Below are 22,573 nucleotides of genomic sequence, written 5' to 3' on the forward strand. Positions count from 1 at the left end.
TCTCGCCTCCTGATATTTGCATATGCTCGCCCCTCCTCCTGGAATTCTTTTCCAAACACTTTGTCTCTTGCCTAATGGTGCCTCAACCTATAATCAATTCAAACATCATCTCCTCTGAAAGCTTTTCCTGACTCCTCTTCCACTCCTCCACCATGTCATTCTGCTCCTATCGCTCCCAGGGGTTCATCCCTTATTTGGCGCGTATCACTCTAGTTGTCAGTGTACAGTTTTCTCAAAGACTGTGAGGTCTTTAAAGGCAGGAAGTAGGTCTTCTTTATCTTTGCCTCCCCAAGACCTAATAGGATCTGGCACCCAACGTGCACGTCTAAGGGTTTGTTGACAAAGACCTGGTCTCTGCCCTCAGGAATTTAGTTGTAATGATTTGTGTAAACTTTTAACCCAATCAGAAAGTAAACTTTCTGAAGGTTGGGTGGCTGCTCCATCTGAATCCCCTCAGCCCAGCACAAGCCCCACACAAGAGGAAAGAATGAACTCTTATGTGATGGGGAAGCCAGATGAGGTGCACACCCTGCTGGTTACCTATTTAACAGCCTGTATCTTTGCTTCCAGAGGTCGAAATTTTGCCCGAGATTCTCCTGGCCCAGGAAATGAATCAGGATTTCTCTAAAGCAATCCCAATAATCTCATTCTCTTTTGCCAGTGATTGGCCAAGGGGTGAACATGTGACCCTGATCTGGCCAATGAGATAAGATAATGTCTGCAGGGTACTTGTGGGAAAGGTTTTCTCTCCTCATAAGAAAGAGGTATAGGACTTGGAAATAGCCTTTTTTGCTCTTTCTGCTTTGGACCGTATTGAGTTAAGGACATGATAGCTGAAGGTGTGGTAGCCATTTTGCAACCGTCAGGCAATAAGCACAAGTATGAAGAGCCACCAGGCTGAGTAGGACGGGAGGAGAAATATGAAATTGACATTGTTGAGCCATTGAATCAAGTCTAGAGCTGGTCATTTCTGGACTTCTTCTTAATAAACGACAAATGCCATGGTGACTTAAGCCACCATTGAGATGTTTCTTTCTCAGTCGCTTGCAAGTGAATATGTTCTAAGTGGTATTCCAGACAAGTACACCTGTGGCAAGTTGTATTTCCCAAAGATAGCTAAAACAATATTCCCAGTCATCCAGTTCTTCCAGAACCTCGCTACTCCCTCATCAAGAGATGGAGTGTGTCTACTCTCCTGGAAACTGGGTGGGCCTTTGGGGCCTCCTTGACAGTGGAAATGACATTATGCACCTTCCAAAGCTGTGCCATTAAAAGGCACTACAGCTTCTTCCTGGCTCTTCCTCAGAAATAAGACTTTAGAACTCAGCCTTTATCCTGTGAGGGGGCTGAAGAAAATAGAGAGTCGCCTACTCCCAGCACCAAGTGAGCTCCCAGCCAACAGCCAGCACCAACTTCTCGGCAGTGTGAATGAGGCATTTTGGACAGGGATCCGTCTAAATGCTGAGTGACCCTTGCTGACACCATGGAGTAGAAATGAGGCTTCCTTGCTGAGCCATGCTCAGACTGTAGATTTATGAGAGAGAAAGAAAGATTGTTGTTGTCTTATGCCACTAAACTTTGAAAGTGGTTTCTTACACAGCAATTAATAACTGGAAATCCCTCCCCACAATGCTTCCCATAAATGCCAGGACTGATAAAAGCAGGATTGAAGGAATTTGGGGGAGGGAGAAATTGGGGGGAGACAGAGGAGAATAGGGAAGACTTCCGGGAGGAGGTGACTTTTTAAAAACAGCTTTATTGAGATATAATTCGCATGACATGTAATTCACCCATTTAAAGTGTAAAATTTGATGGTTTTTAGTATATTCTGAGTTGTGTAGTCATCACTACAATGTTTTAAAACATTGTCATCACACCAAAATGAAACCCCACACCCTTTAATCATCATACCCAATTCACCTATTCCCCCATGCCAGGCTTAGGCAACCACTAATCTACTTTCTGATAGATTTGCCTATTTTAGACATTTCATATAAATTGAATCATACAATACATGATCTTTTGTGATCGACTTCTTTCACACAGCATAAGGTTTTCCAGGTTCATCCATGTTGTAGCATGTATCACAACTTCATTCCTTTTTTATCGCCAAATAATATTCCATTTTGTTTACCTATTCATCAGTTGATGGACATTTGGGTTCTACCCACTTTTTGGCAGGAGATGGCTTTTTAACATTTCTTAAGATTTTCATCTCCCTCAGAGCTAACCACCTCATCAAAGCCACATGTCATATGTATTCAGTTCCACTGGGGAAGGAATAGATATTACAGCCATAGTCTCCTTAGTGGGGTAATATCCACAGACATTATTACTGGACAAATACTTAAAAAATTTTTTTTGTTTAAACACTTCTTTTCAGGGTTAATCAATAGTTTCTTTAAACAATACCTCTGCCTTCCTTGGTTGAAAGACACTGGCAAGTCAAGATGTGTTAGAATCAGGATAAGCATAACATTTCATTTGAGTGAGCCAGGCTCAGCCAATGCTCTTATATGCTGATTCCAAATCATAAGGCCAAAAACAATTAGTCTTGGGGAAAGAAGTATAAACAGTGTCATAATTTGTCAATTTACAGTTCTGGATAATTTTCTACTCAGGTGTGTCAGTGATGGTCTAACCTAAAAACACAATCTGAGTAAGACGGCTTAGGGAAGACTGAAACAATGAGAATTTAAGGCAGGGAATTAGTTTCACAAGTGACAGTGAGGCAGCCCAAAGGACAGCAATAGCAGGAAGTCACTAGGATGCCTAGGACTTGAACATAAAAGGGAAGTGGTGATATTAACAGAGTTCAGAGGTGGCACTAGAGTGGAAGCTGGAACCAAGTCAGGCCTGCCTAGGAGGAGCTGAAGACAAAGTCACTGCTAGATACTTGATCAGAGGCAAAGAAGGCAGAAAAAGAGTCTGGCTTCTCTCTTACTCCCACCCTCTGTCTCCTAGTACTGCTGGCTGGTCAGCTGACATGGGGACCTGGGAAGTGAGCCTGCAGGGTCAGTCTCCTCCCCAAGATTTCTTAGGTATGACATCAAAAGTATGATCCATAAAAGAAAAAAACAGGATAGACTGGACTTAGAAAAAATTAAGAACTTCTATTCTTTGAATGAGACTGTTAAGAGAATGAAAAGACAATCCCCAGGAAATGTTTGTAAATCACATATCTGATAAAGGACTTGCATCCAGAACATTCAAAAACTCTAAAAACTCAATAATAAGGAAATAATCCAATTTTAAGAAAGGCAGTGGGCCCAGTGGCACAGCAGTTAAGTTCTGCTTCGGCGGCCCAGGGTTTGCTGGTTCGGATGCCGGGTGCAGACTGAAGCTCTGCTGGTCAAGCCACGCTGTGGTAGGCGTCCCACATATAAAATAGAGGAAGATGGGCAGGCACAGATGTTAGCTCAGGGCCAGTCTTCTTCAGCAAAAAGAAGAAGATTGGTGGCAGACGTTAGCTCAGGGCAAATCTTCCTCAAAAAAAAAAAAAAAGACGAAGAAGAAAGGCAAAAGACTTGTACAGACACTTTAAAAAAGAAAATAAACAGATGACAAGCACTTAAAAAGATGTGCAGCATCATTAGTCATTAGGGAAACGCAAATTAAAACCACAATGAGATGCCACTACATACCTGTTAGAATGGCTAAAATTACAAACACTGACCACACTGAGTGTAGGTCAGGATGTGGAGCAACTAGAACTCTCAACCACCGTTGCTGGAAAAGTCAAATGGTACAGCCACCTTGGAAAACAGTCTCTTAACACATTAAACATCTATCTTCCATATGACCTAGCTATTTCTTACCTGCATATTTACGCAAAAGAAACGAAATGTACTTTTATATGTATGTATGTCTGCATGTATGTCCACAAAAAGACTTGTACACAAATGATCATAAATCGTTTATTTGTAATAACCAAAACCTGGAAAATTACTGTTTTAAATCACTGGGTTTAGGGATGGTTTATTACATGGTGATAGTTAGCTGACACACCTAATTTCTAGAAATTTTTTGTATCTTTACATGGTCCATATTCAACCTGGCTTTGGCTACCTCTCCGACCTCACCTCCTACTTTTCTCTTTCTTCTTCACTCTGCTCCAAACATGCCGTCTTGCTGCTCTTCTAACATAAGCCTTTGTCCTTGCAGTTCCTTCTGCCTTAAATATCAGTGTGGCATTCTCTCACTTCAGCCACATCTCTGCTCAAATATCATCTCCTCAGAACGGCCTTCCTCAATCACCGATCGAAATTACTCCCCATCCCACCTTCCACAGTTCTTAATTTCTCCTCGTATGATTTTTAATACCAGACATTTTCTATCATGATTTATCGCTACACTAATTAATTATTTTTCTAATAACTATCTCTTCTACACTGTAAATTGCAAAAAAGGGAAAACTGATATATGTCTTGAATATTGCTATATACCCAGGGCCTCTCACAGGCCTGGCTCATGGAGCTCACTAAGTGTTGAATGAATGAAGCATGAGTAACCCTGCTCATTGGTTCCTTCTCTTAAGCTATTAGCATATTATGGTTGGCTGAGGCTTCCTATTTAAATTTAAATTAATTAAATTAAATTTAAAAATTCAGTTTTTCAGTCACACTAGCCACATTTAAATTCCTCAATAGGGGCTGGCCTGGTGGTTAAGTTCATGAGCTCCACTTCAGTGGCCTGGGGTTCGCAGGTTCGGATCCAGGGCACAGACCTAGCACTGCTCGTCAAGCCATGCTGTGGCGGCATTCCAGATAAAATAGAGGAAGATTGGCCCAGATGTTAGCTCAGCAACAATCTTCCTCAAGCGAAAAGAGGAAGATTGGCAACAGATGTTAGCTCAGAGCCAATCTTCCTCACACATACACACAAAAAGTGCTCAATAGCCACATGCGGCTCGTGGCTACTGTTCTGGACAGCACATATAGAATTATTTCCACTATTTCCACTGTTGCAGGAATTCCTATGGGGCAGTGCTGCCCTGGACATTCTGTGGGAAAAGAGGACAATCCTAATGTCAGTCCATCTTCTGGAAAAATCCTGGGAAAGGACAAAGGAGGGAAGTTTGGCAGTGTTCTTTGGTAAACTGATGTTTATTTTTTAAAATGTTCATTGAGTACCTGCTCAACCACAGGGATGAGTGTGCAGGCACAATGGGAGCTCAGACAGAGCTGCCCCTCAAGGAGGAAAACATCCAGTGGGCAGCAGGGCCTGAACATACGGTAAAAAGTTGAGTGTGCTTTGGGAGAAGTACCGGAAAAGTGCTAGGGGATTCCAGAAGACAGGGTAGGCTTCTTGCAGGAGGGACCCATGACAGCTTTCTGTACTTTGTAGGACTTCTTTTTGATCTTTACTTTCTCAGGGCTCTCACTGCCATTGGTACAGATTTCTACTAGAGCAAAGTGGCAAATAAAACATGGATTTTGTGGAGTCAGGACAGTCTTGGGTTAAAACCTTTGCTCCCATTAGCTGTGGATATGTGAGTCTCAGCTTCCTCATCTGAGAAACTGGGGATAATAATTCTTACTTCATAGGGTTGTTTTAAAAATTAAGTGATAGGCTAGGACTGCACCTAAACACAGTAGCTTCTCAGTAAATGTTGTCCTCCTCTGTCAGGGGAATGGCTCTTTTATCCCATTTTTAGCATATGGGGTGTCATACCTGAGTGGCCCCAAAAGGTGGCTGCTCAGGTGTTAAGTGTCGTGGGCCTTTGGAAAAAGCAGGACAATTAAAAACAGTGAGAGGTTGCTCTGGGTACATTTTTCTCCTGTAACTTTCCCCAGGGGTAAGTTGGGTGTCATCTGCCATTTTTCTAACATTCACTGATGGTGGCAAATGGGGATTTAACCACAGCCATAGCTGGCAGTGGAGCTCTGACTCTCATGCCCAGCCAGAGGGTACACATGAATGATTGTCTAGTTTAATGGTGCAGGCTCTAGAATCAGTCAGACCAGGATTTAAATTCCTAAAGCTATACTTTTAGCTGTGTGATAATCACCTCTCTGCCCTTATAAAATGAGAGCAATGAGAGTGCTTACCTTACAGCGTTGTTAGGAGTATTTAATGATTTACTATCAGTAAAGCACTGAGAACATTGAGAAGGGGAGGAAAAACCATTCCTGTACTCTCCAGGCTCCTCTGGCTGGTCTCAGAACTAACCGACAGGAGACAGAATAACAGGAGAAAATGACACACGTTTAATAACACGTATACATGGGAGAAACCCAGGAAAACTGAGTAACTCTCCAAAACAGCATCTTCAGCTATGGACAATGGAGGATATTGGGGGGTAGTTGTTTGGGACTTCAAAGGGGAGGAAGGCAATTCACATGTAGATGGATAAGCAAATGTTTGATTAACAAATGTTGACCATGCCTTGCAAAGACAATGAGACACGCAGAGGACTTTGCTTAAAAGACCCCTGTTAGGTTCCCCCAAGTCTACCACAACTATAGTATGATATATAGTTTACATACTATAGTTATCTTATGGTATTAGCTCCTTCCTGGACAGGACCTTCTATCTTAAATTCTTTGGGGCAGTTACAGGGAAGGTCAAAGTTTCTTTCAGAGTCTTTTGTTCTTAAAAATAATCAAGCGAAAGAGACACATTTAGGGGTAGCAAATTCTTATCCCTCAGTGGTAAGACAGTTTGTCAGATAATTAATACATATAATTGGGGATAATCTTACCTGTTTGATGTGAGGATTAAATGAAACAACATATGAAAGCAAGTACATGGCAAGATGGCAAGAGCTTAATAAATAGTGGCTATTTTTATGTCTACAAACTAACTCAAAGGAGAGGCTATTAAGGAAGAGGGTGCGGAAATTTGCAGGCTGATGCTCTGTGACACCCAAGAAGGTGTTCGCGGTCAAGCTCCATCTGGAACAAGACTTCTACCAGCTAAGAACGGTGGAAAACCACAAATACTTCCAGAGGTCCCTGGAGCAGCGCTTCCCAGGAATCGCGCGGAACTTGGCTTGAGAATCCATAGTTTTCATCAAGCCGGCGCTTCGCGAGCAGCCTCAGGACCCCCTGAGAAATAAGAGGCCGAGACCGAGGCAGAGATGGCTTCCCAATCTGGGTACTGGGTGGGTGTCTTGGGCCAAGAGGGTCTCAACGACAGCCTCGACGCCAGCTGAGGACGCTGGCGGGACGAGTCTCCCGGACTGCTGGGTTACGGATCCGCGCCCCGGCGCGCCACGTGACTCAGGGCCCGCACCACGTGATCCAGCCCCCGTCCTTGTGGCCCCACCCCGCGCCTCGCCGCTTCCGGTAGGGGCGGAAAGCGGAAGTGTGGGAGGGTCTGCTGGGCGGGCTCGGGGAGGTCCCCGGGGAGGATGGAGCAGTGAGCGGGCTTGGGCGGCTGCCGGCAGCGCCATGGAGACGGTGCAGCTGAGGAACCCGCCGCGCCGGTGAGGGGCCACTGGCTCAGAGGAAGGGGGTCGAGGGGAGGGAAAGGCGGGAACTGGCGGAGGAGGGACACGCGTTGTCCAGCCGCCGAGGGGAGGGACCTGCGGGGCGAGGCGATCCGGCTGACGGGGCACCTGCTGAGTCGGGGACCTCTGGCGGGTGGGGGTCCGGGAGAGAGAAGCACGCGCCGAGGGGGATAAACGTGGGGCTGGTTAGGGAGAGCGCTTGCTGTAGGCAGACATCCTGGGGGACTGCCGAAGGGAGCAGCTGCTGAGGAACGTGGGGACAAGTTAGGGAGAACACCTGCTGAGGGCTGGGGGCCACTGGGGGAAGGCTAGCCTAGAAGGGACTCACCGAGGTAGGGGCAATGCTGAACCGAGATGACAGCCTGTGAGGGGTCTGTCCAAGGGATGGGTCGGGAACAAGCTGAGAGGAAGGCTGGGTGGACGGCGTCCCACCTGAGGGGTGCAGCCGGGGAGGATCTGCCGGGGGAAAAGCTTTGCTGCGAAGGCTGAAGGTCTGTCAAGAAAGGTTGAAGGTCTCGCAAGGGAGGGAGGCTTCCTGGAGGATAGCGTTTACGAAGATGTTCTTCGTAGTGTCCCCATTCTAGGGTGATGATGGCAGTGATGGCATCTGTCATGCCTGGTGTCCAGTGCCTTCCTAATTTTCCTCACATCCTCCTCAGCGCTTCAAACGCAACACTGGGAGGTAGATAAGGAAGTAAGAGGATTTTTTTTTCAAGCTGGGCAAATCGAGGCCCAGAAGAGTTGAGACGCAGACCCCTGTGTTTCCTTCTTTACTCTAGACTGGGTCAGTGGACCCGGCCAGGCCAGCCTGTGCCCTTTTCAGGCCTCTCTTGTTTTGTGAGTATCAACTCCAGGTCCTCTTGATACCTGGAATTATTTTAAGTCCAGATCAGGGAGGTGGCTGATCCGAGAAAGTCTGAACTCCTGAGTTGGTTGCAGTTGTATCGTTGATTTGCTCTGTGGACACCAGGGTCTTAGGTCACTCTGCCACATTGGAGGAAAATGGAGAGTAGAGATCGAGGGAGTCGTGCTTCCCTGAGGTGCAGTGTTGTTAGCTTCTGTTTCACAGAGACCTCTGACTTCCTGCAGCAGAATGAGCACTAAAGTAGGAAGTGTTCAGTGTGTGGCAGTGCGGGGCGATGGAGAGGTGAAGCGAAGGGATTGACAGCCTGGGCTACACATTTGGGGTTTGTTTGAAGTGCACAAACACTGCAGAAGGCAGATAGCTGGTTGGGATGGACTCATAATTCACCCTAGTGTAATGTGCTGAGACTGAAATAATAATGATGATATTACAATCAGATAGCACCTACTGGGTGCCAGACACTGTTCTCAGTGCTTTCCTTGTCCCCTGTTGAACCATAGGAAAATGCTGATATTTGACCATTTTTGACCTGTAAATATGGTAATTCTGTATGGCTCAACTTATTGTTGACTCATTTGATCCTCACAACAATCCTATCAAGTAGTTATCTCTATGTCTCTATTTTACAGGTGATAAAACTGAGGCACAAAGAGGTTAGTGGTTTGCCACAGGTCCCACAGTTAGTAAGTGGCAGAGCTGGGATTTTAATCCAGGCTGTCTGGTCCGAAGTCCATGCTCTTCACTGCCTCACTCTGATGCCTTTCTGGAAGTACCCGTGTTTCACAGGGCCTCGTGTATGTTAGCAGATATTTGCCATAGCACCGTAGTGATCCATTTATAAATGTACGCTGGTTATATTTCTTTCTGAAATATGTTGGTTCTTTCTCCTTGGTTTCTTTCTCTGAGGGCTTGCTTTAATTGGAAAGAGGATTAGGAATCTGAGTTTTGTTTCTGCCTTTGCCTTGTGTTGTATGATCTTGGGCAAAAGAGTAGAACTTTTTGCTTTTTGACACTCATTCCTGTACCTTTTGGGTTTTAAAAAATGTATTAAATATGCAAGAGAAGAGCATTGCAAGACAGTTCTTGAATGACTGGTGCTTTCCTGTTTATCGTAACTAATTTGCATCATAACTAATCTGCCTAATTTGCAGCAGATTAAGTTTATTAATCATTTGTATTAGTTTGTTAGGACTGCCGTGTTGGTTTCACAGACTGGGTGTCTTAAACAGCAGTAAGTTATTTTCTCTGGAGGCTAGAAGTCTAAGATCAAGGTATCAGCACGGTTGTTTCTTTGAGACCTCTTTCCTTGGGTTATAAATGGCTGTCTCCTTCCTATGTCTTCATATGGTCTTCTCTCTGTCTGACTGTGTCCTCGTCTCCTCTTAGAAGGATGCCAGTCATATTGGGTTAGGTCTCACCCATATGACCTTGTTTTACCTTAATCACCTCTTTAAAGGCCCTATCTCCAAATATAGTTACATTCTGAGGTACTGATGGGTAGGACTTTAGCATATGAATTGGGAGAGGTGTCTTCATTTAATTATCATTTAAAAAACTTCATGAGTTTATCTTATATATTTGTTGTTGTCCATATGAAATTCAGTGTGGAGGGAGGGATAGGTACACATAAATAAAATGAACCTCACAAGAGTTCTAAGAGGGGAGAAAGAGATTTGAGAATTAGCCAAACCTCTGAGTAACTACTTCATAAACACTCTTATTTGTATTTGGAAAGATGCAGATGTCTTTTCAGAGAGTCAGATGGCCTGTGTTCCCAACAAGGAGTGGCAGTGCCAATGCAGGAAATGCTCTTTGTGTTCACGAGTTTGACATTTGTGTGTGAGTGAGTGATGATAGATTAAAGTCGATGGCTTACGTAGGAGTTTATGATTTTAAAAAGTGAGTCGCCATTAGCTAATCATGGTGTGGTGGAAGGTGTAGAGTGCATTTCTGGGATGCTGGCCATCCACGTGGGCTTCTGACTTAGAAGAGGAACATCCGCTGGTATTTGGTCCATGGAGGCTGTGTTGGCCAGGCCTGTGTGGTTTATGAGAAAGCGGTGGCACTAGCTACCTAGGACCTGGGGAAGTCCCACCTGAGAGCTGAATCGTCAGAGTCGGGCTGTTTGGGTTACAGTGCTTCTTCCATGAAGACTCTTGGTATAAAATATCATTGAGTGACTTATCAAAAGATTTTCCAGGGGCCGGCCCCGTGGCTGAGTGGTTAAGTTCGTGTGCTCCACTACGGCGGCCCAGAGTTTCGCTGGTTCGCATCCTGGGCGCGGACATGGCACCACTCGTCGGGCCAGATTGAGGCAGCATCCCACATGCCACAACTAGAAGGACCAACAACTAAAATATATAACTATGTACTGGGGCGGGGGTTGGGGAGAAAAAGCAGAAAGGAAAAAAAAGAAGATTGGCAACAGGTGTTAGCCAGGTGCCAATCTTAAAAAAAAAAAAAGATTTTCCATAGAAATCTTATTTGTTGATAATCTAGTAATACTTTTTAGGGCGAAATTGTGTTTTACTTTGAAAACAAAGATTGGTGATAAAGGTTTATGATCCCCATCGTTACATTCATTAATCCATTCAGCAAATATTTGTTGACCACGTCTGGGTTATCAGGCACCAGAGATATAAAGATCCCTTAAGCCTGGAACAAAAACAAAGAAAAAACCACTTAGATTGTTTTAAAGGAGTATCTGAGCAGTCATATAAAGTTTGTCAAAGTATTATCAGAGGCTTGCAGCTGTCTCATGGCAGTGGCTGTTTCCTTTGTGGTCTCTGTAATAGTTGAAATAGTGAGTTTTGCTTTTTGTAAACCACAAAGTCAACACTTAAAAGGAACACATTTGATCTTCCTTTATATAAACTGTTTATAAAATTTTAATTATGCTTGAGAAGTGAGGTATTGTCCATTGTTTATACAATTACAATTCAGTGCTTCACAAAAAACCCCTGGCTTCTGGGATGTACATTCTAACTTCTGAGTTCGTAGAAATTTCGCTTCTCAAGTTTAAGAGGAGTTTCACTTCAGCCCTTTTTGTTTTGAAGCTGGGAGTTTTTGTGATGTCAATGGAATTTAATTTTTAGGACCTTTGGATTTTCAAAGGTCAGTGTGGTCATTTTGTTCTGTTAATTTTCAGGTTGTGGCAGTTATTGACTTGCAGCGATTCTGCCTTTCTCTAGGACGTCTCTTCGATGTTTATAAAGTTCAAGAAGATTGTTCTTTTGTGATCAGTGTTTCGGTAGATACAGTTGATGTGTCCAGGGGTTTTTTTTTGTCTTCTGGTTTTGCTGTTTTCTCTAGGAAGGTACACATTTGTTTGTGTGTGTGTGTGTATTTTTTTAATTCAAGTCTTTTCTTGTAAAAATTGGTACTGTCCAGTTTGTTTAAACCTTTTTCTTTGCGAAGAAATCCAGTGTACCTACTTCCATATTTTACCGTTTCCTGCGCTCTCTTTTCTTTGTTGTTCTTTGTAGTTTCAGGAAGCCATTGTATAGACTATACACAAACACAAGTATTCCTTTGCAAGCTCCTTCTTTAAGCCTGTTAATAATCTTCAAAGGTCCCAGAGTTTTTTTAAAAAAATTGTTAATTTATAACCTCCCAATTTTGTTATGGTTATCTGGCATAGTCAGAAAAATCTGAATTATCTGAAAGTTGTAAGGAGCCATATAGCTTTGATTCTGAGAACTAGGCAAAGGTACATAGCTGCTCATGAGAGAGTCTCTGTGAGACTATTTGAAACTCCCAGCTGCCTAGTTATTTTTCACTTCTGATCATGTCTAAGTGTATCCTTTCCACTTTCTGTTTCTGTGATACCTGTAGAATCCATGTGTTTGGACAAAATATCCAAAACCTTGCTAAAGGAGAGCAAGCGTCTTGTATGTCTTCCTTGGCCTCCAGTCCAAGACCATGTTTCAATTTGTAGTTAACCTTTTAATTACCCTAAACGTCTTTTCTGAAGAGATAGTTATGCCTTTTTAATTCATGGAATCTCAAGATTTAAATGGATTTGAAAGGTTACGTCGAGTGCTCATATCCACTCTACCGCATTTCAGCCACATGATGATTCATTTTCTGTTTAAATTCTCCAGTGATGGGGAACTCAGAACTTCTGAAGGTGGTCTAAACCATTTCAGAACAACTTTTATTGTTAGAAAATTCTTACACCTGTTGAACTGAAGTCTGCCTCTTGGTAGCTCTCCACCGTCTGGTGTTGATTTTGCTCAAGGGGTGACCCCTTCTATAGAGCAGCCCTTCTGCTCCCCTTAAAAGTCTCGTAGCTTACCTTTGTTGTTATTTACTATGAAGACTTTGTGGAGAAATTCCTAAGATGCTAACTGTGAAATATTACTGTATTTTGTGTTCTATTTGCTCACAAGTAAAATGTATTTTATGTTTATATTTCTTCATTCGCAGGCAGCTGAAAAAGTTGGATGAAGATAGTTTAACTAAACAACCAGAAGAAGTGTTTGATGTCTTAGAGAAACTTGGAGAGGGGTGAGTGTACAGAAAGTAAAGGTAGCCCAGTAGGTCCCATTCTTTTTCCTTAGAGAAAGGATATGAACCTTTCTCATGGCAATAATTTGCAAACCTGAGGAGAAGAAAAGGGAGTGTTGCATATCAGCACTGCTCTGGGTGCGGTGGGAGATAGATTTACAACTTGAAATGCCCTTTTCCTCTTCTCCCCCATGAGTATTATAGACAGATTTAGTGATTCTTGGTCTTTTTAACACCAAGGATGTCTATTGTTTTCTCTCCTGTAGAATCCACGGTTTGCATTTTATCTGTTTAACAGATAACACTAATGAGTTTATACTTCATTTAAAATTTTTTATTAATCAGACATTTGTATTTGCTGTTCATAGCTTCTGATTGATATGCAATAATTGTTGTTTCAGTAAAAAACAATAGAATTCAGCATTTTGGTTAGTCATTGCAGCTTTGTGAAATACAGTAAATAAATCAGATAAATCAGTCACTACCTTTGCAGCCTCCTGAGAGATCCAAAACCCCAGGTTGGGAACTAGTGGATTTCATGAAAGAGATTTGTGAATGGGTGTATAAAATACGGGGGAAATGGCACTTAATAGTAGACAGTGGCTGTCATTGACTTTTATGGTACAATAAAGGTTGCATCATACTTTTTTTTACTTTTACATGTCTTTTTAATTTAATCCTGGTGTATTTCTTTCTTCTTTTGTAATGACCCGGACATTAAAATATTAGGGATACACTCTCTTAACTGTTTGTTGTTGTTAATTTTTGAACAGATAATCAATTCATACGATTCAAAATTATAAAAGCATGAAAGTGTATATAATGAAAAAATCTGCCCTTCCCTCTGTGTCTCAGCCACCCCAACGCAACCAGCATAGCAGTTTTTTGTATATCCTTTGGAGATAGTTTATACATATTTAAGCAAATTGTGTGTTTATGTGAGTGTGTGTGTATGTGTGTATATTTAATCTCTTGGGAGTACTTCTGGTTCAAGAGAAGACCTGAAATATTAACTTTTAAAAATGTCTATTATCTAGTTACTGTATGCTCTTTAAAATCAGCTTTTATATGTCGTTAGATTATTTTGGGGTTTAGTGTTATTTATGTCTAATATAGATAAATAATGTTAAATCCAATCGTGGATTCCATGAAATAGGTTTTCATGGATTACCTCCTTGTAAAAAACATTAGTCATCATCTTTTTGTAAGTTGGAAAAATACTCTTTGGAATCAAACAAGAAATCAAGCATAGAAGGGAAGTAAAAGATAATCCCAGCTGTGCTGCTATAGTACAGGATGAATGGGAAGACTGCAAGTTGACTTGGCCGCTTTAAAGGTACGGAAGAACGACAGTCCCTCCACGTCTCTTGCCCACCATTTTCAGCTTTAGCTTGGTATCCTTGCTATTTTCCTCAAGGCAATGAGTCCAAGGCCCTTAATCTAACCATGCTCACAGGTTATACTTGGAATAAGATAAAGAGTGGTAGGCATAATTGACTATGTAACTAACTTGTCTCTTTCATTTTTAATAAACGTGTGTTACGGTAGTAAGAGCATAGACTCTGAAGTTGGACACACCTGGGTTAAAGGCCTTGCTCTGCTGTCTGTTGGTTATAATAAACATGTAAGATTGCTTAATATTTTGAAGCTTCACAAGCCTTAGCTATAAAGTGGGGATAATAATAGTATCTTTTGGGGTTATGGCGAGTATTACATGAGATAATGGAAGTAAAATACTTAGTATAGTCCTTGTCACATAGTAAGTCCTCACTAAGTGGCAACTCTTATTATTTTATTTTTAAATGTAGCCACTGAAGCATTTTTCAGACCTTGTCATGTCAAATCAAAGTTAAATTTTAAAGTATATTTAGAGGGGCTGTTGGCACAGCAGTTAAATTTGTATGTTTTGCTTTGGCAGCTCTGGGTTTGCCAATTTGGATCCCGGGTGTGGACCTACACAGTGCTTGTCAGGCCATGCTGTGGCAGGCGCCCCACATATAAAGTAGAGGAAGATGGGCACAGATGTTAGCTCAGGGCCAGTCTTCCTCAGCAAAAAAGAGGAGGATTGGTGGCAGATGTTAGCTCAGGGCTAATCTTCCTTAAAAAAAAATAAATAAAGTATGTTTAGGTGTTCTTGAAGGGAGCTTGGTTTGGGCTGATGGCGTTTGGGGAATGTCAAAAGGAAACCACAGACAGAGAATCTATCAGGAATATAAGGAAAAGCTAAGCTAATTATGATTATTTTTAATTGTGCTTTAGATCAAAGACCTTGGAAATTTCCCCATAAAGATGTCACCAGAGTAAAAACAGACAAAGCTTCAGATCTTTCTCCCCATGTTGTTGCCATATTATTTCTTTTAAATGATACCACAAATGCTCTTGGATTTCTATCATCATGGCAGAATGAACCTGAACAAGCTTCATTTAACCAGCAAGATCTTGAAGGAAGACCTTAACGGCACTTACTTTCTAAACACAAACTGCCATGCTATCCTAAAATTGTTCTGGAAAATGAAAGGATTGCGAGCTCTTGCTGACTTGCACCTTGTGAAATGAGCTCTGGCTCAAGCTCTGGAGGCTGCAGTCACTCTGCACTTTGAGGGAATGTGTGGATCTGTGGCCCATAGAGCCAAAGCTCCAGACCAGGATGACGGGACAGCACTGGGAGAGTGTTTTGAATTAGAGCCTAGTGTCCTTTTCCTTCTATTAAAGTTTTACACATTGACTCATTTAAGTTTTTATCATAGGATGATAGTGAAAACATCTTGCCCATGGTTTCATAGCTATTGAGTGGTATTGTTAAGACTTGTACCTGGTTAATTTGGCTTCAGATACTGTATTATTTCTGTGTTTCTACATTGATCCTTGCCTTGTATGGTTTGTGTGAACCACCTACTTCCCTGCTATCTTTGTTCTCTGCCAGTTAAAATTCACTGAGACACTGTAGTTTTTGTTGAACGGAGACAGGTCTTAAGGGACTTGCCTGTAAGTGAGCATGATTGCTGCAGCCTTCTAAATCCTCTTCAGATTGCGGTTAAGTGCAGTATGTGGAACATGAATCTTAAGTGCTTGTATGAACTATTCGAGCTTTCTTTGCTGTCAAGGTGGCGTAGGATGGGATGAGGCTCCTCATCAGTGAACTAAAGCTGAAATAATTTGCCTGAATACCACTAGAAGGTATCATTTGCCTGGGGAAAAAGCGAAGGTACTGATCTGACGATTGGAACTGGGCCTGGACTGCCTTCAGTTATGGTATCTTGAGGGGCAAAAACCCCAGATTCCTAATGCAAGACTCGGTTTAAGTTGTACGACCTGGATGACTGGGCTAAGGGAACCATGAAACCATCATGACGTCATGAAATGCTCATGACAGTGAGTGTTGTGTAGAGGAAAATCCTTCAAGATAAAAGGAAACCTATGCAAGGAAATCCACTGCCGTGAGATCATCAGCAGACCTAGCAAATGGGAGAATTCACACTGAAGGAAATAGAAATAATGGAACAATCTGAGAAGCAATTTAATGTGTTTGCTTACGATTTTCAAAAAGATAAAAGAAGGTAACAATATCCTTAAAGAACATGAGATTATTAACCTGAGCAATTAGCCACATAAAAAATAAGATATTGGGAATCTTGACAGTGAAAACTACAATAATTAAAGATCTACAGCCCGATAAATTGCATAAACAGTAAACTAGACAAGCTGAAAGAGAATTTGCGAATTGAAAGATAGAAATGAAACTGATCACAAAATGCAGGGCAGAGAAATGCAGTGTTGGAAACCAGGAAGACAACATAAATTGAGGCGGTCCGATATAGCTCTAATATGAATTCCAAAAGGACATATTAGAAGAGAGAGAGGAAATAAAGATAGAATGCAGAGAATTTTCCAGACTTGAAGACAGATATGTGCTTTCAGATTGAAGAAGCTTATGAAATGCCAAATAAATCGACTTCTGGTTATAGTAAAATTCTAGAATATTAAGGACAAAGAGGAAATCTTAAAAGCTACAGAAGGAGAGATTACCTATGAAAAACGATAACTTGGTGCTAGCTGACTTCTCAAGAACAGGAGCTGGAAAACTGCAGTATAAGTGCCGAAGGAAAGCTATTGCCAAAGAAGAATTCTCTATCTAGCAAAACTTAGTCCAGAGTGAAGGTGAAATAAAGACATTTTTACACATATGGGACCTAGTGTATCAAGAATAACTGTGGATGAAAGTAACAGAATACCTAACCATCAGTGGCTAACCATTAAGGGCATTTCATAATAGCAGCTAACCAATAAGGGCAAGTAATAACAAATCTGGTGGTGATATAGATTCCAGAATGGTTAATTGACTCGATAATGGTTTAGCATTTGTGTAATTCTCCTAGTCTCAAGATGGCTGCATTAGTTTCGAGCGTCATGCCTCACATGACAGTAACCAAAGCAGGAAAGGAAGTGGCAGGTAAATGGGCCTTCTTGTGTACTTCTCTCTCATCAGGGAAGAAAGTCTTCCCCAGAAACCTTCGGCAGAATTCCTCTCCGATTTCTCTGGCCAGAACTAGCTCATATGCTTACTACTGGTTAAGTCACTGGCAGAAGGGAATAGGAATACTGTGACTGGCCTGGACCACTGGGACCAAGCATTTCCCACCCTAACAAATTAGGGAGTTATCTTAGCAAGGAAGAAGGGACAGTGGTTGGGTTCTTTCACCATGGTCAGCGGTTGCCTTTCCCTGAAGTTTTATGTAATATTTAAGGATCATTATACTAGTTTTGCCAATATAAAGGATTCTGATGGAATGAAATTTTTTTATGTGTTTTGCATGGACTTTTTTTTTAAAGTTTTGTGTTACTTTCACATTGAAACAATTCTTGAGCATCATTTCGTTAGCTGGAACACTCAGACACTTTGATATGTTAGGTGGCACTGTTATTTTGATCTTTTTTCACCAAGACAGTATGAAGAAACAGGTGTATTTGGGAAATATGAAAGACAATTTACTCATTATTATTTAACTGACAGCCATCCAGGATTTCAATGAAAGTATAACCTGTGTAAGATAATGGTGATATCTCATTTTACTGTCACAATTGTCCTGTAAAGTAGTTCATATTGTCGTTTTACAGATGAGAAAATTGAGGCGCAAGGTTAGTGATATGTCTGTAAATGGTAGCTAATATGTAGTGGTGGTAGGACTCAAAACCTAGGTCTTTAGATTCTGAATCTAATGCTCTTTTAGCTCCCAAATTGAATGGATACATATGCTTTTTATTTTGATGATAAACTCTTAAGGGAAGGCGGAGTAAAAGGCCAAAAGGATTTGTATGTGCTCTGTTCACCTGATACTAGCCTTTAAAGAGGTTTAGATTTTTAATTAGTTTCTGTAATATTTTAAGTAGTATTGCAAGTAAGAGGAGCAAGGACTGAAAAGACTCGTAGTGCTCGAGTGAACACTAGGAAACAAAGACCTCCACTTTTGTGCCCTAGTATAGATGTGGAGAGAACATAGGCTTTTTATTCAGACACAGCTGGATTCAAATCTGGTACTGACCACTTATTTGTCACTTATGTGACCTTGGGCAAGTCATGTAACTGCTCTGCGCCATTTCACATTTACCTGTAAAATAGGGATAATGGTGCCTTCTTCATTGTTTTTCTGTAAGGATGAACTGAGATGATGCACAGTTTCTAGCAGAGGCAGAAGGCATGCAATGCATGGTAGCTACTATAATAATTATTTCATACTAATACATTCAATAAAATTTCTATGTGAAGTTTTAAAGATGCCATATTGTGTAGTTCTCTTAATGACAGTTTCTTCCCAGAGTGCTTTAGCTGTCTCAGTTTTGCGAGTGCAGCTAAGTATACATGTATTACGCCCTTAGGGATATAAATTCGAACTTTGAGTTGCTTGTGTCTTACCATTTTTTATGTCTTGGCTTGCTTTGACTTTGTAAATGTCTTCCGTCCCCCAATTATAGGTCCTATGGCAGCGTATACAAAGCTAGTCATAAAGAGACCAGTCAAATTGTTGCTATTAAGCAAGTTCCTGTGGAATCAGACCTGCAGGAGATAATCAAAGAAATCTCTATAATGCAGCAGTGTGACAGGTAGGCGTGCGGTGTTGCCCTGAGAGAATGCGACTCTGAATTTGTCGTGATTTTGGAGTTTGGTGCCTGGAGTTGCGTTTACTTGGATATTTTGCAGACGGGCGCGTCTAGTGGAATCACTGTGCGTGTTCTTTTCAGAAAAAAAAGAAACAGTTTCAGTAGCTAAACTTTTATTGTTTCTATTTTTGCATAGTTTTGTTTTGTTTTTTCAGTAAGCTCTTTTCAAAACTAGGAAGAAGAGGCAAAGGGGCAGAGTTGGTGCTGGTTTTTTTTTTTTTTTTTGATAATGATCTCTTTTACTTCCTACTGAGAAAATATTTCTACACAGACAGCGAAGAAGAGAGAATTCAAATGCCTTTAACCCTGGAAACCTTAGAGTATCAGATCTATAAGAAGGGAATATTATTTATGTATTATTGTTCCTTTCTTCACGTTTTTAAGAAATTATTTAAGCCAAGAGCAGTGAAGTATTTTATTTTTGAGGAACTAAGATTTGTCAAATGCTGTAAGCAGGAAGTCAGGCCAACAGGCGACCGCAGAAAAGCACGTGGTTTGCTCTTAAATTCCATGACAACATGAGTGATCACTGTGATGGTAATACTGTTTAGATTTGAGAGAAACACACAGTTGGGGGCAATACCAGCTCTGGAGAGTTGAAAGGAGAAGGAGAAAGGCTTGCACTTGAGTCTGCATCCATCCTTCTGAAGCTCTTTTGGTCAGCAGATCAACTTGGTGCTTCCTATTTGTAAAGCTTCAACATTAGGGCAGGTGGGGCTGCCTACTAGGAAATTTGCCCAGGAGCCCTTAAGTCTCGCAGACTTGGGAATGCAGTCATTTCTCTTCTGCTTGCCTCCCTTTCTTTTATTCTTTATAGTATTTTTTGGGTTACTCTCTACTACATAAAACCCTCGTATTTCTTGATTGGATTGACCAGAGTAAGGTAGCAGTTTTTCTTTTCCTCCTCCATCAGATGCATTATGGAAGCTCTTTCCAGTTGGCAAATTGGGACTTTGCCATTGTTAATAGACTACACAAGAGCTGTGTTCCAAACAGGGTGTGCACATTTCTCTAATTTCAGAAGAGGTATTTTGAAGAGCCTACTGTGTGCTGAGCACTCTAAGGGAATCCAAAGAAATACAAGGCTGAGTGCTGGTCCTCTGGGAGTTTATAGACTAGACTTAGAAATGCTGAGTTAAAGGACCCACACCGGTTTTGCACTTTTGTTATTTATTATTCTCCAGAAAAGGTATACAATTTTACATTGTTATCAAGAGGGTGCCCATTTTAACCTTAAATATGAATAATTGATCTTTTGAGCTGGGTGATTAATTTTCATGGATTTAATGGCATGGATTAATAGAGATGTTTGAAGGCTATTCCACTAATTTGTATTGTCTGTCTCTCTTTCTAGCCCTCATGTAGTGAAATATTATGGCAGTTATTTTAAGAACACAGACTTGTGGATTGTTATGGAGTACTGTGGGGCTGGCTCTGTGTCTGATATCATTCGATTACGAAATAAAACGGTAAGTGTGCCTTCTAGAATAGTGCAGCTGGGCTAGTCTCTTATACCACCTCCTTTTTTGTTCATATGCACTCTCCTGCGTCCTTTTCTACAGAGATGACCATTGAATTTCCCCCTTTCCATGGTTCTTTCCCCCTCTTTGCTTTTTGAGGTCTCCTAAATGTGGCAATTTTGATACCAACCCAATCCAGTGGTATTTAGATACTTCGCTTATTTCTGACTAAAAAATGGCTATCAAATCTTGCATCTTGGCTAAGCAATGAGTTTTAAATGTTTGCATTTGGATTTGGTTCCTCCTATCCAGCATGTTTACAGACTAACTTCCATTACATCCTATTAGTCAGAGACTAATCTCTGTGAAAGATTATTTGCTGTTACTGTGACTGTAGGATAAAAGCTAGGAGTCATGGGTTCTAGTTCAGGGTTAATTGCTTAAACTCTTTGTTTATTCATTTTGTAAACATTTCTAGAACACTCTTCCAGGCCTTAGGGATCCAGGAGTAAATAAGACAATGACCCTGCTCTCATGGCTGTGCATTTCCCAGTAGGGCAACAAAAAGCAAATTAAGGACAGCTAGAAAAGAAATACCAGGTAGCAATAATTGCTATGAAGAAAAAGAGTGTATATAAAGTGATAGCGCTTGACGGCCTACTTGAGAGTCCGTGGTTGGGAAAGGTCACTTAGGGAGGTATAATTTAAAGTAAAATTTGAAGGACAAGGAGCTAAGACCTCTAAAGAACATTCTAGGTAGGGGAATAACCAGTGCAAAGACCCTGAGGCTGGAATGAGTTTGGCCTGAGTGCTGGAAAGAAGGCCACTGACTAGAAAGGAATAGGATGAGGTGAGATGGGTGGGCAGGGCTGGATTAGATTGGGTTGGTAGGCCGTGATAAAGAGCTTGAATTTTATTCCAGGTACAGTAGGAAACCATTGCTGGGTTCTAAGCAAGTGAGTGAGCCATCTGATTTACGTCTTAAAAAGATAACTGGGGCTTCTGGGTAGAATGTGGGTGGATAAGAGTAGAAGCAGGGGATATCTTAGCCTTTAGTTTAATTTAGTTTTAATAGGAAAAATAGGAATAATAATGGCTATATTAAATATTTGCAGAATTTTGAAAATTAATTTAAATATATGCAAGTACTTTGTAAATTGTGAGGTGCTATACAGATTATAAGGTGGGAGTATTTTAAAACTCAGTTATAACTTTTAGATTATCCATACTACTATATCCTTTTCTTAATTTACATTATTTAGGATTCATGTGATTGTCTAATCAAATAGCAAGCTCTTTAGCTAGGAATAATATCCTAACATAAGATATATTGAAAGAATTCCCAAAGCTTGAGTGAATTAAAAATTATTGAATTAAAAATTGGATTCCAAGGCTACTTATATGAAGCATTAAGTTATTTTGTTTTAGGTATTTTGAAACAATCCAAAATTAATTTTGATGGTGCTCTGGATGTTTCTTGATGTTTTAATATTAGTTTATTATTTTTATGTAATTTTTTACTATTAAGTACTGATCTTTAATTATTACACATTGTTTTATAATATATTATTTTTTTCTATTTTCTGTTTTTAAAATATTTTATTTTTTATTTTTATTCAAAATATTTAGTCTGAATTGAGATGTGCTGTAAGTATAAAATACCAGATTTTGAAGAATTAGTACCAAAAAAGAACATTAAAAATCTTTAATTTTTTTTTATATTGATCACATGTTGAAATAATATTTTGGATAAGTATGATTAAGTAAAATCAAAATTAATTTTGCTTGTTTCTTTTTCTTTTTTAAATGTGGCCACTAGAAAACTGAAAGTTACATTTGTGGCTCACATCCTATTTCTGTTGGATAATGTTACCCTAACCGATTGATGAGCTCAGCTGGTTAGAATAAGAGATCACTAAGCAAGTCAGGAGCTTTGTTCTTTTTGGCCACAGAAGGTACCCCAAACTCTAGCTTGCCACCTTGCCACCTTGCCAATAGTGTTTGCTTGGGCTTTAGTGAAATCTTTATCATTTATTAGCTCTGTGACCTCCGGCACAAATTACTTGTCTGTGCTTTAGCTTCTTTATCTATAAAATAGTGATGATAACAATAGTACCTACCTCATTTGAT

General features: G+C 40.8%; 1 protein-coding gene across 1 annotated transcript in view; it reads left to right on the plus strand.

Moving 5' to 3' along the window:
- The first annotated feature begins 7,251 nt into the window (after nt 1-7,251).
- Nucleotides 7,252-22,573, plus strand: part of STK4 (serine/threonine kinase 4) — an 87,201-nt gene continuing 71,879 nt past the window's right edge. The window contains exons 1-4 of the mRNA XM_008529630.2: nt 7,252-7,429; nt 12,747-12,827; nt 18,798-18,926; nt 20,338-20,452. Coding sequence (XP_008527852.1) covers nt 7,395-7,429; nt 12,747-12,827; nt 18,798-18,926; nt 20,338-20,452 — 360 coding nt within the window. The 5' untranslated portion in view covers nt 7,252-7,394. The remainder of the gene's footprint in view (nt 7,430-12,746; nt 12,828-18,797; nt 18,927-20,337; nt 20,453-22,573) is intronic.

Source organism: Equus przewalskii, chromosome 21 (assembly GCF_037783145.1).
Source record: "Equus przewalskii isolate Varuska chromosome 21, EquPr2, whole genome shotgun sequence".
Classification (NCBI taxonomy): Eukaryota; Metazoa; Chordata; class Mammalia; order Perissodactyla; family Equidae; genus Equus; species Equus przewalskii.